Below are 16,074 nucleotides of genomic sequence, written 5' to 3'. Positions count from 1 at the left end.
TAGTAGTTTACCAAACCACATCAAATTAAAGTTATATTAATTTAGGCAGTGATTTAGTAGAGCATTTAATCCAATATTTTCTTCTAAAATTAGTATAAAAGTTCAGAGTAATGATCACACTTTATGATACAATTGACATTAAATTTATAATATAAATTGTTTAAGAAGTATTAAAATAATATACTTTAATATATTAAATTATGTGCCCATAGACTATAGTTAGTTCAGTGATTAAAATAGAAAACGTTAACTAGTATAATTAAGACAACAATAAATATTTTAAATTGATATATATATATATATATATATAATATTTTTTGAAAAATCCATTAAAAGGGACTAAACGATTTTGTATTGGTTATATAGCTTATCTATAGCACGTTACTCAAAAAAATATTGTCATCTGCTTTTTTATTTATTAAGTTTTTTAAAATCACTTATCCTTACAATACCTAAGAGAAAGCTACAATTTCGTTCAGCAATTAATAGTGGGCCGTTGGCCTTTCCATGGGCCCAAAATGAAAATCCAACAATATGCATGATCTTCGCCTCAAAACCTTCGGAAAAATCGAGCACTGACAGTATCAGTTTTTTTTTTCTTATTGCATGCCCATTATTACTAACTACACCTATATACTATTAGAAAAAAATTAATTAAAATATCCTTCCTCCACTGTACTCTCTTAAGAGAAAGAATAAGAGAAAATTCATTTTTAGAAAACCCAAATAATCACTTATGTTGAAAACTTAAAACGTTTAATAAAAAAAAGTCCTTATATTATTATCTGTAAGAAAAAAAAATATTAAGTGATCACATTTTCTAAAGTTATTTTGAAAGCACGTCACCTAATATTTTAAATATTAATTCATATTAAATATTTGATAATCGAACCATAGTTTAATAAAGATTGGTCCACGTTTAATTAGGTTAAACTAATGTTAAAGATTAGTCTAACAATCACATCACATCACATCACTTTCACCTTTTGACAAACAACTTTATTTCTAAATAAGTTTCTTCGTATTTATCTGATTTTATCGGATAAGATGAACCACGTCTCACAATCCTATTTCTCTCCTTTCATATTTTCAAAAAACTTATGTAACAAATACTTTTCTATTTCTAATAAAAAAAATTTAATTATTATTCATAATTCAGTTATCTTTAATTGAATTATCATTATTATTTTTATCTATTGAATATTAAAAATGTAAATTCAAAATATACAAGTTTGTCGTAAACTTCAAATTTATATAACCTTTATTTTATTGAGTTTTTGAAAGCTTAATCTCAGTTTATTTTTTTTTCCACCGTATTATCATTAATGTCATGTTTCTAATGTAACGATAATTTCTTATTAACTCGAGAAAAATGTGGATTAAAGTATAATCTTAAATAATATCCTTATTTTCTGCACATTAAAACGACGTCACAGTTTATTATAATTTCTGATTAACTTAAGATACTAACACTGTTGCATCATATGCTTGTAAAGAACTCGTGCTAGATATTATTATTATTATTATCATTATCATTATGATTAGTATTAGATAATATTATTATTATGATTATTATTATTATTATGCAAAAACCACGGGGCAGAACATAGATGATTTGAATGAAAAGGTGGAAAACGATCTGACAGGTACTTTGGTTTTAGAATTTGATTGTATCTAAAAGCATGAGTGGCTTAGCATGGTGCTAGATCATGATTTGAGATTGGGATGTAATATTTTTCGTGGTAAGAGTTTATCTGCGGAAAAAGAGGGATTTTGAATTTGTTTGTGGTTATGCTACTTCTCACGTTAACACAGATTTGGCTATTACTAACAAAGATGGGATGTGTGTGTTATTTGCTATATTCATCACCCTCTTTCTTCCTCTTTTGTTCTAATTCAAAAGTTGCTGTTTTTTTCTACTCAGAGTAATGATTTAGTTTCCACCTTCACTCTCAACTTGTTCTTCCCTTCTATTTTTGTTTATTTTTAACTCATGTCTCTTTGAATTTTAACTTCATACCATGTTTTGCCATATGTGTGCTTCAGTTTTGGTTTTTGTTATATTTTGTTCACCACCTGTTGGTTCAATTGTCTGATGACTCCAAGGATTTGCCTGATTGTGAAGCAGGTTTCAGTTGGAAATCTGATGTAGACTTTGATGGTTCTTCCATTTCCAAGGATGCTTTCAGTCACAAGAGGGTTTTTGAAGTGAGTGGATATGGAAGGATCTTATGATTCATCGTCACGCAATGGAGAAACTGGTAACAGAAGCCTTCAGATCATTGAATACTCTCCTTATAAACCCTTCACCATGATGATACCCTCACCTTGGTTTGATCTGAGAGTGTTTTATGTGAGAGTGAGTGGAATTCAGGTTGATGAATCCACCCCGGAGTTTCTCTCTCTCCATCATATTCCTCTCAGTCCTGATACCCTTCTGGAGGTGAATGGTGTTAGGAGCAGCATTTACTGTGATGCAGAGTCTTCAGTTCTTAGAAGGGATAGAGTGGATAAGAAATCTGAGGAAGCTACCTTTGTTAATACAGATAGTATACGTTTTAGTGGGAGCATGAAGTTTGAGGTTTATGATAAGGAGCTTTGCATTCTCTCTGGGGTTCTGGAGATGTCTAATACCAATGGTTTTGTTGGGGAGTCAAAAACCAGTGTCAAGAGATGGAGTATGAGTTGCCAAACAGAAATGGCACCTGGCTGTGGCTTCTTCAAGGGAAAATATGTTGCTGTAACTGAATTTACTTGCCCTGAAATTGAGGTTTATGTCACTGGCAGCTTCTCAGGAACACCTATAATCTTAACCAAGACACTGCAACTCAATTGCCGAAAGAAGCATAACAGGAAATCTGCCTTGGATGCCATTCCAGAATACGAAACTACTGAATGTCACAAAGATGTATCTGATCATGGACATGATTTGCAGGTAAAAGAACTGTAAATTTTTGGGCATCATGTTTTGAATTCCTTGTTTTTCTTGGATTTAAGATTTTATATAAATGACACAATCTCTTGGATTAAGATGTTCCTTGCATTACAAAAAGAGTCTTCCCTAAGGACAATTCTTAGTGAGGTCCCAAAGAGTCTTTCTAAGGACTCTGTATATCTGTAATTCTGTATGTGTGCTTAAAGATTATGTTACTGGTATGCTGTTCATTTGGAAAAAGAACATAATGGTCACATACTTACAGTTCATTTTTAAAACTCCGAGGAGACAAAAGGTTTAATTTTTAAATGATCATGTGTTGGATTCTGATATAGAATTATGGTTGGTAATTAAGGAAAGCAATCATGATCAAGGAACTTGATCTCTTGAAATCTATAAGAATCAATGTGATCTGAATTATGCAGTTAATAACCAGAATATATTGTATTGTCTTCTTTCCGTTTTTAGCTATAACATTTATGGGAATACTAATGTACAGAACAGAATTAATCTCATTCATATTTATACCTCTGATTGTATCAGAAAAATATATTCACGTTTCAACATAACCATTAAATGATTTTGTCAAATGCCGCCTAGTGGATAGATGCTTGACATGATTTGCACATGTGATGTCTCTAGTTCTCCCTTTTTCTTGTACCAAACTTATCAAATTTAATCTCTCATATGTAAAACACCATAATACCAATTAAGTAAATAGAAAATGAGACAACAAAAAGATTATTTTAACCAAAAGATTGATGTTTTTTAACAGTAACTTTCCTTTTAGCTTATATTCTTGCCTAAACTCGAAAGCAGTACACATCTACATGGTGTAAACATCTAAATTGGATTGAGAAAAAGACTTGTCAAATTACACCGGAACATTCAGCCTTCCCTTTCTTTTATGACACAACCACGTTAATTCTGAGCATCTGCATCAAGAGCTTGGTTTTTCATTATGGTTTCATCTTCTTCGCAACATTTACTTTAAAGTATGCATGCATTGATCCATGCCTTGATTTTCTTTGAATGTTGTAAGAATTCCATTTGAACAGAACTTTTGATCATGTAAAACATTATACTTGTTACATGTGAGTTATTTACCCCTTAATTTGTCCTGATATTGCATCCAAATTCATAGCTAGTGATAATACATTATGGCAGTGAAAATTTCCATGTACTAACGATTGTAAGCATGTGTGTTTGTCTATAACCCCCCTTGTTTTTTCTTTATAGCATGTTGACTACAGAAGAAGCTTCAAAACGGAACAAGAAGAGGATTACAACAGCATGTATTGGCAAAGAACAGCATATGCAGACGGTGAAGATGGTGAACTATCATGGTTCAATGCTGGGGTACGTGTTGGTGTTGGAATTGGACTTGGCATCTGTGTAGGAGTTGGAATAGGGGTTAGCTTGTTAGTACGCTCATACCAAACAACTACTCGAAATTTTAAAAGGAGGTTCATATGACCCCTAATGAGTTTGATTATCTATGCTCTTTAGGTCAAAGGCAACAAACTATCAGTAATATTTCCCCCCTTTTTTTGTACACTCATTCCCCTTTCATAAGCCTTTAAACAGAATGTTATTGTTTCAAAGGAGGGCATAGATGCTCAAATTTTGTCACCACCATCAAATGACATCCATCGTGTTATTGTTTGGTAGTTCATATAGGCTGTTGGTGGCACAAGCGTTTTCATGTAATGGTCAGAAAATTGTGCAACAGTAAATGGACGATGTTTGAAATTTGTGTAGTTGAATAGTTAGTTCTTTTGAAGAACAGTATTTTCATTGTGAGGTTATCAAAAGTCCCTCTGCTTGAGGTATACATCTGCTAGATTAGGAACAAGTTTATCATATCATATCATATGGAACCGTTATGCAGTAAATAACTTCTAGATATACTCTAAATCCCTCTTATCAGTAATTAACTAAACCGGGGGATACACCTTAGTCCTAATTTTCCTGAGCTGACGACTGTATAATGAATAGTATTCATATCTTCTGCACTAAAACTATGTGTATGGTTGGATTACCCTACCAACCCTTCAAAATTACTCATAATCCAAAATTAAACAAAGAGCATGCTTCTCCCAATGGACATTCACCACCACATATGGTAATCTAAACTGAGCTTAACATGCGTCAGGTGAAGTTTCATTGAAAGCTGCAGCAGAATGCCCATTAGCAATGTGGTTTGAGGGCTTCTCATCAGGCCCCCAAATTGCTGCACATTTCAAATCATCCTGAACCATTAATCTGGAGAACTCCTCGTGGTTATAACGCATTGTGCTTTTTCCACCTAGTTCTTTGGGAAGGTTTTCCTCATCAAAGTAGGACTTCATGAGCTCCACACTGTCTTTGTTCTTTGGGTACACAAACTTCACCTTCTGAAATGTCTTGCTATCCAAGAAGTACTTAACTATCTGCATCAATAGAAGCATAACATTAATGGAATCAGTATTATTGCCAACCACACTAAAGTAATGACATGACTAAAAACAAAGTCACAAACCTTCCAAAAGGCTTCAAAAACTCGAGGGGGGTTGTAAAGAAATGCTATGCCAAGTCTCTCAGGGTAATGATTCTGCAAAATGTTGATAGTCTCTCTGGCTGATTTCAAGGGCACATTGTTGGTTATTGACCAGCCAGTGAAGTCTATCAACCATGCCATTTGTTCTTGACCCGGTGGAAGGTCAAGCAAGGCGTTTTCCAACATATACACAAAATGCCGCATCTGATTCTCCATTGAAGTAGTGTTCTACACGCAACACATAAAAAAGTTTCAGACTCTACAGACACCAAGCTCTGAGAAATAATAGCTTAACCAAGGTCAAAAATATTCAATCGGTTCCTATAAGTATCATATCATTCTGAGCTTTAGTCTCTGAATAGGTTTTTTTATCACCCTCAAATTTATAGTTGTTTTTTAAGTTGGTGGTTTTCTAGTATATGGATTAACTTTAAATGATAATTATAGGAACAAAGTGAATAGTTTAACCTGAAACCGATTAACTAAATATCTACACATCCAAACCATTATACCTGCATTCCTGGTCTCAGAATAAGAACAGTTCTTCCTTGTCTATCACGAAAGCTTGCTCTATACAATTTCCCAGTCTCCCCTTCCATTGCAACCTCTTGCTGACAAATAACATTACCATAAGTCATTTTAGATCACATCTATATACCAAAATATCCCAAAAGACTTGATTATGTTTTTAGTTCTTCAGATTTCAGATGAATCCAATTTCGGTCTTCCTAACTTCAAAAAAAAAGGATATATATATTTCAGACTCTTAAAATTTGTCAAAGTTTTCAGATCCTAAGCACTAAATTAAGGGCTCTTTTCCTTTTCAAATTTGAAAAACCAGAATGATTATTTGTTAATTAATTCACTAACCAATATTGGATTCAACTGAAATTTGGAAAGTAGAAGCTAAGCCAGAACTTACCCAGCGAATTTCCTCTGGTTTATATGTTGATCTCCACTTCAGAGTCTCCCCCAACATCTTCTTGGACTTGTCTACATTCCAGTTTCGAGCTTCCAAATATCTCTTCAAACATGCATCAGTGCAATACACCAAACCATGACCTGATAAGGGTCCAATTGCACCCTTCAGCTCCTTGATCTGCTTGCAGAATTTTGAACATCCATAATCAGCAACAACATTCTTACTCAACAAAACACCAGAAACACAGGGTTGTCTATGATCCCTAAAGTCTCTTCATGTATGAACCTCTGGAACACGAGATTCAACCAACCTAAACTTCTCCAAAACAAAACATAACATCACGAAACAAAAAACAACACACCTTTGATTCAGCATGAAGCTCGCTGCTTTCTTGGTCTTGCTGAGGGGAACTGCTCCAACGATGAAACATGGCAACCGAAGATTCCTTGGAAAAAGTTCTTGTTTTTCACAGCCAATTCCTATCTCTAAGAATGAAAAAAACAAAACCACACACAGCAAGCATAAATTAATAAGAAACACATGAATCACACAAACAATTTTTTTCTCCTTGTGACAGCAGATCCATCACAGAAACATAATAAGTACACAACACAGACACAAGCACAAGCACAGTGACAATAACAGAAGCATAACCTTTAAACATAAACTATGTTTTCATCCATTCAATGGTTGTCGTTGGTTAGGTAAAAAAGCATGGACTTGTTCTTCACAAGAAGACAATAATTCAGAAGAACACAGAAACTGAACAATGTGAGGAGAGAAGAGAAGTGTGATAAGTGTGTATGAAAACAAAAACAAAGGACACTGCAATAATAACAAACCATAAATAATTGACTATATTATATGTGCAGTTTCGTCAAATTTGTATAAATTCTTTATTTCAACGATAATATTTTTTAATTATTAAAAAATATTTGACTGACAATAAACAATATTAGTAACCATTGATTATAATATAAAATTAACTGTTATAATAAACTATATATTTGATTTGATTCTTTTACTAAACATTACAGCAAAGAGAAGGATATTGAAAAGATACAATACCAATATATAAGATCTAACTTCAATTATATAAAAAATTGATATTATTAGTTGTTTAAAATCTTAAAATAATAAATTAATAGATTTTCACTTTTATATAATATTTTTTTTTATCCAATATATAACTTATACTCATACTTTGAAATTCTAAAATTACATTATCTTAATTAAGTAATCAAATTCAAAATTCATACACTGTAACCAGTTCAGATAATATAAAATAACTATATAATTCTGCGAAATTATAATAGTGTTTGATGTAATTTACAAATACTAATATAAATAAAAATGGTGTAATTATTGTTTTCTATCTAAATATTTAACCTTTTACGTTTTTCTTTAATTACGAGTTATGGCTTTACTTGAATAATAATTACCATAAAAGATTTTGTTTTTACCAATTGATTGTAGAAAAAAAAAATACATCTACCAAGACCCATCTGTTAAGTTGGTAGCCAGAAATTAAAGATTAATTAAATAAGATATTAAAAAGCATTAACTGAAAAATATTTCAATATTAAATAAAGTCTTCACGTTTTTAAAATAGCCTTTAATAATTTTTCTATTAAACAAACAATAAAACGAAAAGGCAATAAATAAATTTATAAGAAGAAAATATTAAGCATATGTATATAGATGTATTAAACGCCTTAATTTAAAGTGTTTAATATTTTTAAATAATAAAATGAACAAATGAGGAGTAAAATAAAATACAATTGTTACATATATTATTATATGTAAAATGAACATATGTTACGTATATTGTTCTATTAACAATATAATAAATACAAATTTCTAAGTATATCATAGGAAAAAGAATTTATTAGAGACTTAATTATACTATAGATTTAAAATTTAATTTAAGATATATTAAATTTAATTTAATTGGCTGAACCATTCTTCACATTCTAGATGTCCTTAATGATAGGTTTTGAATTTGGTGAATTTTGAGAAATTTACCAAATTTCAATATTAACATAACTTTTGTTTTGACGTGAAATATAATCAGCGTCCGTTGTACGCTGTTTGGTTTAAATCTTACGTCGTTGTTGGTAGAAACACGGTTTCAAACACCCATTAAAACGGAACAGTCTGCAACATAAATATTAGGTCTACTTTAACACATCAGAAATTTTCTTTTTTCTTTATATCACCAACACATGTTTGTGTAACTATATATATATATAGAGGGTTTAGGATTTCAAATAAAAATATACACATAAAGCCGTTATCTATAATATATAAGTTCAAAATATAAATAAAAATAATAAAAAATTAATTAAAAAATATAATAATAAAAAACTAATTAAAAATAAAAAATAAAAATACTGTATCTAAAAAAACTTAATAAAAATTTACTTAAAAATATAAAAAATTATAAAATATTTAAAATTTAGTTACATATATTTTTATTTTCTCAACATTTATTCAAAATCAGAATTTATTCTTGCAACTTTAAAAAAAATAGTTCTTTTAATCTAATGTCAAACGTATTTATTGAATAATATTTAATTGACAATAGATCAAACAATTTTAAATATTAACGTAAAATGTTTTTAACTCTTCAACAAAATTTAATATAATTAGTTTAAAAAGTATATATTTATTTATTTTCTAAATTTAAAAAAATATCAAAATTTTAAGTAAATTTTAATTTTACATTAAATTTTGAATATATTTAACTCTAAAATTTTATTAATTAAAGTCGTGTTTAATTTATTTAGGGAGTTGTTGAAGCATAGGTGGAAGTCTTTGGTAGTGTGCAACTTCTCAAAAGGACAATAATAAAAGTTAGGTTAAATTATGTATATAAAGACAATCCCACTTTCAAAAGACATGGGCATCTAGGAGAAAAATTCCAACAAAAATAGACTATGATTTATGCAAGAATATAATATAAATATAAGTATACAAAATTTTCAAATTAAAAAAAAATGAAATTAATCATTTCCATGGAAAAGTATTGGATCATTCTTTCATGTGATTCAATAATATCGATTTTATATAAAAATAATTAAAATATCTTAACAACATTGTTTTTGTTTATTAATTTAAAATTAATATAGTCTTCAAACTTTTATTATGTTGTCTATAAAAATCTCATTTTTTTTTAAATATTAACATGTAAAAGGTCAATATTTTTAACTGCTACACCTTTTGCTTTTGGTTGTTCTCTTACTTTTCCAACTGCTTTTGATTTTACATTTCTGTATTTGCACACACAAATAGCATGTAAAGTTCATATTCCAACTGCTTCATCATATCAATAATTAACTTCTTTCATCACCATTATTAAAACAAAATAGAATGCACTTCTCATATATGCTTTATCAATATTTGAGGTAGGGATACAAGATTTTTTTTTTTTACTAAAATTGGATATTTTCTATTAGTAGATCAATCATATAAATCCATATAATATAGATTGAAAGTAAGTTTAAATTCACATTTTGAAAAAAATGGAATACTTTTTTATATATCCAAATTTAAATAATTGGATTGAAATACAAATTTATATATTTTAAAGACCGTCATTTGAATATTTGGAAGTTGATTTAATATCGCTTTTAAGATTCTACTTCTTTTTTCAAAATTAGTTAGAAAGCTCAAATAGCTTAATATAAGATAACAAATATTAGCGGATACCAAATATTAGATTCATATTTTCATGGTTATGACTCATGCTAGTAATTGACATTTTAAAAAAAAAATTCTAAAAGACATTTTATCATCAAAAAAGTGAAATAATAATGTGAAAAAAAATATAAAAGAAAAAAACAAAAATAATGACAAATAAAATGAAAAGAGAATAATATAGAATCAAATTATATTTAAAAATAAGAAAAAGAACATGGTGATTTTGATTATGGTCATATAAATGTCAATTATTTTGATATTGTTATTTTTTTTACTAAACCAATAAAAGCATTGATTAATTGGTGATGAGAGGGTTAAGAAATACATATATACACACGTGTGTATCTTTATATGATGAAAATTTTAATTTATTTTTATTATAATTTAATCATAGATGAATTTTGTATGATATTTTTATCATATATTAGTTTAAAATATGCTTTTATATTATTGGACACATTAAAGTTTTTCCTTTCTGACATAAGAATATGACAACAGTTGCACTGAACCTCTTTTCTAACTTTGGTTCTAGTTGAATTAAGAGAAGACTAACATTTGTAGAGCTAGTGAGAGTTGGTGGTTGAGATTAAATATTCACCATCACAAATTGATGACATCAACAAGAAATTTACAGCCTGGTGAGAAGTTTTATTCCCGTACCTATTTCGAACTTTCATCAGTAACAACTATTCACCCTTCTATTCTTCTTTTTCAAATTAAACACAACACATTAAACTCACTTGAAATCCAAAAAATCTGAAAAAGAAAGAAAAATTGAATACTTCACTGAATAACGAAAATCAACACACATTAAGATTGAAAATTATCTTGAGCAGCCAAATACTGTAATGAAAAAACTAAAATTTGGTTCATGCAATCATAATAATACCCTTTTGATGAAAAATAGGAAACTTCATGTTTGCAGGTGTTATCTGATGCAGTAGCATAATCTGAAATTTCTGCAGTGAATTGTCTGAAAAAGAAAAATTATTTTGTTCCTTAGAGGTCTTGAAAACTAAAAACCCATCTCAATTTCCACTTATTATCTAGAATGAATTTTGAAAATTAAGACATGAGCAAAAACAACCTGCCTTTACTATAAAAAAATCTTACAACAATAACAAGAAAACGTAGAAGCTCAGTGCCGTGCTATTGCTGCATCGGTGCTAAAGGGGATTTGGCTGCAGAGATGTATTGAAGTTAGAAATGAGTTGCAAATTAAAAACTAAATTATATTAAAAAAAGTAGATTAGGTGGAATCATCAGGACATTGAAAACTAAAGAAATTATAAAATTCCCTATTATTTTAGTTTTTTAATCCCAAATGTCCTAAGAACTATGAAACATCAGGACATCGCTAAACTGATATCCCTAAACAAATGCGCTTCCTTGGTGGTTGTATTCAAGTCCCACTACTCTTGAAAGGAGTAAGATTAGGTGTTTTTAGACATTGGATATTTTAGTTTTAAATCTCTCAACGTTTAACAGGCAGGATAAAAAAGTTCATTATAGAAAACTGCAAAATCATAAAAAGAAGTGAGTGATCCTAACATTTATCAATGTCATAGGCAATCAAAACTCCAGAACTATAATTGCTCTGAAATCCAAGCTAGAGGACCAGCTGGTGTATCTCCACAGATGCTGTAGTCGCCACACCCTTCAACTGTTAAAAAAAACCATATCCTATCAGCCAAGTCTCTGGATTTCACAAAAATTTAAAGGAAAAAAGATGTACAACGCTGTCAGATCAAAAAAATAATAAATCAGATCATACAAATTGTTCTTAAAATGGATATCCCAATATCTCAATAGCTACATGGATTTCATCAGTTTTCTTGGAGACTGAAACCCATTTGAATGTATAAGCTATTTTTTTTTTTCTATGGACTTTATCCCATGAAGATACACAGCTTATATTGTTCTTAAAAAAGGCGAGTAAATTTTATTGTCACATGTGTTTGCGGATCCAGGTGGATTCGAACCACCAACTTCCCATATGCAACAGCAATTGGGCGCTCGTTCCGATTCGAGCTAGTGGATCAATTGTATCCTTGAGAAGGTTGCATACCAAGCCAAAATATTGTAAAATACTTCATGAAATTAAATTATTTAGATGTAAAACCACAAATCAAGAAAAAGGATTTTCGAAATTAATAAAGGTAAAATGAAGGAGCACAATGAGAAGGAAAAAACAGTAGTAACTCCTCAATATAACAAACTTCTTCAATAAAACGGATGTTCTAAAAGTGAGTTGAATCATACACTTGTCGAGCACACAAGACTAGGAACATTAAACAGTCAATTATTAAATGAATATTCAATTTCAGATCATATGGTCCTCCCTGAGAATTAATTAATATTTTATCTAAACAATATTCAATCAATTAACTTACAAACCAGGAGGATCAAACTGATAATCCATCATATCTTCCCAAAATATCTGATTCGCAAGATATAACGACGAAACCGAATTCTGAGAACCAATTATAAACCAATATGTTGTCAAACAAGAGTAGTAAAAAACCAAAACTAACAATAAGTGGCGCGATAATGGGCCAAACTGCACCAAAAGATCTACATGAAAACATTTACAAAAATATCTGGAAAAAACTGTTTCAGCATGTTTATAATTAAAAAAATGAAGTAGAGAACAAACCAGATACAAATATTTTTCCCATGACTACAGAACAACGAGGAAAATTTTCAATAGCAATGATCAAGGATAGGAGAAGTTGAGAACAACCACCAACTTCAGGATTTCGTCAACAGTATACAGATCCCCGAAGATGTCGCCAAATATAAAACACGTGACCAGTAAGGTCGATGTTACATGACCGAACATAAAACAATAGTTTGATTATAATGCACTGTGGCTTGTCGTTGATCCAGTATGATTTGATGAAGCACCAAAGCCAAATCTCTACATAAATAGCCTCAACGTGGATCCAAATTTTCAAGTGATAGAAGATTGATATCTAACCTGCAAATAGTGCACAAATCATGTTAGACAAAATGCACATTCAATCACCAATAAGAGCATCAATTGTTAATCATAGGCATAAATGAGATACTAATTAAGCACTAAATTATTTAATATGTCGAGCAAATTCTACCTGAAGTTCCAAGAAAATAGCAGATATGCCAGAGAATGTCATAATTTGATGTTTACACAACTGTTTGCAATGAAGACCAGACAATTCCAAACAAAGATCGACAACATGAACTAAAACTAACCATTTATAGAATGCAATCCAATAAACAAAACCAAATTCAGGAAGAGCATTTATAAGAAATAGAACTAAATCCATACCCATAAGATGTAATGGTCCGTACATTCATCCTCTGCATGATCTCAGACTCCTTTTCAAAAACTATATCTAGACTCCAAAGGAACATGTAAGGCCAGTCGCACGGTTCTTGACAAAGGCCAATATCAATGCTGATCCAGAGCAGAATACTGCAGACATAAGGAACCTTAAAGCTACACTAGGCACAGGTGTTTACAGCAATCTATGATCACTGCCTCGTGTACCACGGCAGATTTTAAGCAAAAAATACAACAAAATCCCAATGATCCTAAAAAGAACTAAAGTACAAATGTTTGCCATAATAGCTCCATAATACAATTGCAGAGATTATCACAATACATAGCAGGATTCTACGAGGAGACATTGAGTGGTATTTATAGATAAAAATTTGTAGGTTTATCAAATATATATGTATATATAACCAAAAAAATGAAACATTAAGTTGAAGTACTGCATTTGATATAAATGGACTAGTTGATGTGCATGTGCGCTCAACAAAAAATATAAACATTCGCACACTATTATATCGTGAATCCAAAGGCACTTTGATTCAATTGTTCAACAAGTTGTAAATATATGCATGAGCTCTCAACAAAGAAACATTTGCACATTGTTTTATTGTAATTCCAAAGCTACTTTGATTCAATTGTTGAATAATATATAAATTTGGAACAAATATTAAAAATCATACTGTGCCTCAGTTTTATAAATTACCTTTAATCAATCAAGTTAAAGTTTATAAAACCACAACTAAAAGGTGCAATTTACATTGTTCAAATCTCCTTCGATGAAGTTTATAAATTCCTTAGTCATTAATTTATTGGAAACCCCCTTCAGATCAATTCTATTGATGCTTAAACTTATTTGCGAAATCATAAAACATAGGGTCAAGAAAAAGTTAAAGTATGCATAAATTGAAGCAATGACTTAAATGTTAATTAAGATTCAATAAAACCGCCCTATTAATTGATTTAGATGCATGGAATAGTGTTAATTATATATTGCAAACTCGAAGAGTAAATTCATAAACAACGAAATTAAAATGAATTAAAGTGTGCATTCAGCACTATGTACCTTGCCGAGTAGCCAATCGTTTTGTCGTTTTGTTGAGCCGATACGCAGTGAACGAACCAGAATATATAAAGAATTCAGAGGGCAGAGAAGAGAGACTAAGGAAGAGAAAGGGAAAGGGGAAAACACGACACCACGGGGAGAGGGAAAAGAATCGGGGAAAAAACTAAAATAAAAGCCCCGACTCCTACCCTCCCCCAAACAAAAAAATAACCATTTTATTAACGCTTTTCGGACCTGCCATGCAAGCGCACCTGACATGGCAAAGGTCCATTAACAAGAACAATGACTTATATCAACCAGATCCAATAACCACATAAAATACCTAAACAATCTTACCAATACAACCTGTTCCGGTATTAGCCCCATCAAGAATCAACCCAATCAAAATACCTTAAGCCAGAGCACTCAGTGACGGGATCTTTTACAAAAAATCTCCGAATCCACCAAATCCTTTATTAATATACCTCTTAGTGGTTGTAGAAGATCCATGTAATCACGAATCGGATGGAAAATCCCGACATCTTGTAGGTTGGTTCCGCGACCGATATCTGACCAGCCACGAATTCGACATAATTCCGATTCAGGAGAAGTGGAACGATCTTCGGTAATTCTGAAGGCACAAAGCCAACGTAACACGACGAATCTCGCGAGAATTACTACGTTGAGTCTTTCGACAAGTGACCATCAAGAATATCCACCGCAGAAAAACCACGATCAAGGCCGGAGCCACCGAAACCTAACAACACAAAACCATAACCGTTTAAAATTTACTGAAAATTCGTAAAGGTACTCCTAATCTAACATACCTAATTAAAATTAACGATCGAATTAAACGAATACTTGCCTGAACCAGTCTCCTTCGCCACCGTCGAAATTAAAGCAACAGAACCTGCACTTAACGAAACCTAAAAACCAGAACAAGGTTTGATCGGCCATACGAGAACGAAGAATTTGACTTTGGACGATGAAAACGAGGGTTTGATGAGTCACACAAAAGAAGCCGAGGGCCTCACAAGGGCGATTGAATGGGATGATTAAGCGTTGGGATCGTTTTATATATAACGAATCTGGAGATTATCAACGGCTGTGATTGATTTGAAACTGATTAATCCAACGATGCAGATTAGATGAGTTCGTTGCTTTAAAAGAAATGCTGAATCGGCGGGTTGTTAGTTGGGTAAGGTATTTGCGGTCACAAAGAAAAGAAGGTTCTCGATGACGTAGATATTCTTGCCTGGCACGTTTTTTATGTGTTGGGATATTTCAAATTGGGTCGCTTTGGATAGATTGCCTATGGCCCGATTCTGTTTGTTGGGCCTTAGACGCCGTTTCCATAAAATACGGTTGTAGAATTTTACAGTTTCATATGGGATAATACTATAAGTAAATAATAATAAAAATGTTTTAATTCCTTTTTAAACAATATAATTTTACGAATGTGTAATTTATATATATATATATATATATATATATATATATATATATATATATATTGTCTTTCACTTATTTTTAGGATGGTTAATATATTATATAAATCTTATATTTTAATCTTTAATTTGTTGGTCTATTTGGAGCTGTAACTATTTACAGTTAA

General features: G+C 30.9%; 2 protein-coding genes and 1 long non-coding RNA gene across 8 annotated transcripts; 1 reads left to right on the top strand and 2 right to left on the bottom strand.

The window, feature by feature from the left end:
• The first annotated feature begins 1,522 nt into the window (after positions 1–1,522).
• On the top strand, positions 1,523–4,718 carry LOC106764865 (uncharacterized protein At1g01500). Of its 4 annotated transcripts, none has more exons than XM_014649294.2 (3): positions 1,523–1,646; positions 2,129–2,935; positions 4,175–4,718. In XM_014649294.2, exons 2-3 carry the CDS (start codon positions 2,219–2,221, stop codon positions 4,409–4,411), a joined length of 954 nt encoding a protein of 317 aa, XP_014504780.1. In that variant the 5' UTR covers positions 1,523–1,646; positions 2,129–2,218; the 3' UTR covers positions 4,412–4,718. The 4 variants fall into 4 exon arrangements, with proteins under 4 accessions (XP_014504780.1, XP_014504779.1, XP_022638303.1 ...); XM_014649293.2 differs by having other exon boundaries at positions 1,628–1,742; XM_022782582.1 differs by lacking the exon at positions 1,523–1,646 and adding an exon at positions 1,655–1,742 and having other exon boundaries at positions 2,126–2,935.
• A 143-nt stretch (positions 4,719–4,861) lies between these two features.
• LOC106764864 (random slug protein 5) lies at positions 4,862–7,225 on the bottom strand. Its single transcript, XM_014649290.2, has 6 exons — positions 7,051–7,225; positions 6,758–6,881; positions 6,397–6,573; positions 5,987–6,085; positions 5,457–5,702; positions 4,862–5,367 (listed from the first exon to the last, which is right to left on the bottom strand). Exons 2-6 carry the CDS (start codon positions 6,824–6,826, stop codon positions 5,077–5,079), a joined length of 882 nt encoding a protein of 293 aa, XP_014504776.1. The 5' UTR covers positions 6,827–6,881; positions 7,051–7,225; the 3' UTR covers positions 4,862–5,076.
• A 3,831-nt stretch (positions 7,226–11,056) lies between these two features.
• Positions 11,057–15,216, bottom strand: LOC106765010. Of its 3 annotated transcripts, none has more exons than XR_002668329.1 (3): positions 13,409–15,216; positions 11,212–13,078; positions 11,057–11,071 (listed from the first exon to the last, which is right to left on the bottom strand). It is a non-coding gene; the product is annotated as an uncharacterized LOC106765010 (long non-coding RNA). The 3 variants fall into 3 exon arrangements; XR_002668330.1 differs by lacking the exon at positions 11,057–11,071 and having other exon boundaries at positions 11,265–11,279; positions 11,650–13,078; XR_001376008.2 differs by lacking the exon at positions 11,057–11,071 and having other exon boundaries at positions 11,747–11,761; positions 12,492–13,078.
• Positions 15,217–16,074: the final 858 nt, after the last annotated feature.

This window comes from Vigna radiata, chromosome 6, assembly GCF_000741045.1.
Source record: "Vigna radiata var. radiata cultivar VC1973A chromosome 6, Vradiata_ver6, whole genome shotgun sequence".
Lineage (NCBI taxonomy): Eukaryota > Viridiplantae > Streptophyta > Magnoliopsida > Fabales > Fabaceae > Vigna > Vigna radiata.
The sequence above is the reverse complement of the archived record's forward strand: the minus strand, read 5'-3'. Positions and strand labels throughout refer to the sequence as shown.

Bases quoted from the DNA above. Each gene is read 5' to 3' on its own strand.
- LOC106764865 (XM_014649294.2), top strand. From the start codon at position 2,219: ATGGAAGGATCTTATGATTCATCGTCACGCAATGGAGAAACTGGTAAC. The intron at 2,936-4,174 runs GTAAAAGAACTG...TTTTCTTTATAG, and splicing joins ATCATGGACATGATTTGCAG to CATGTTGACTACAGAAGAAG.
- LOC106764864 (XM_014649290.2), bottom strand. From the start codon at position 6,826: ATGTTTCATCGTTGGAGCAGTTCCCCTCAGCAAGACCAAGAAAGCAGC. The intron at 6,574-6,757 runs GTGTGTTGTTTT...TTCTGCAAGCAG, and splicing joins AGCTTCATGCTGAATCAAAG to ATCAAGGAGCTGAAGGGTGC. The intron at 5,368-5,456 runs GTTTGTGACTTT...CTATTGATGCAG, and splicing joins TTTTTGAAGCCTTTTGGAAG to ATAGTTAAGTACTTCTTGGA.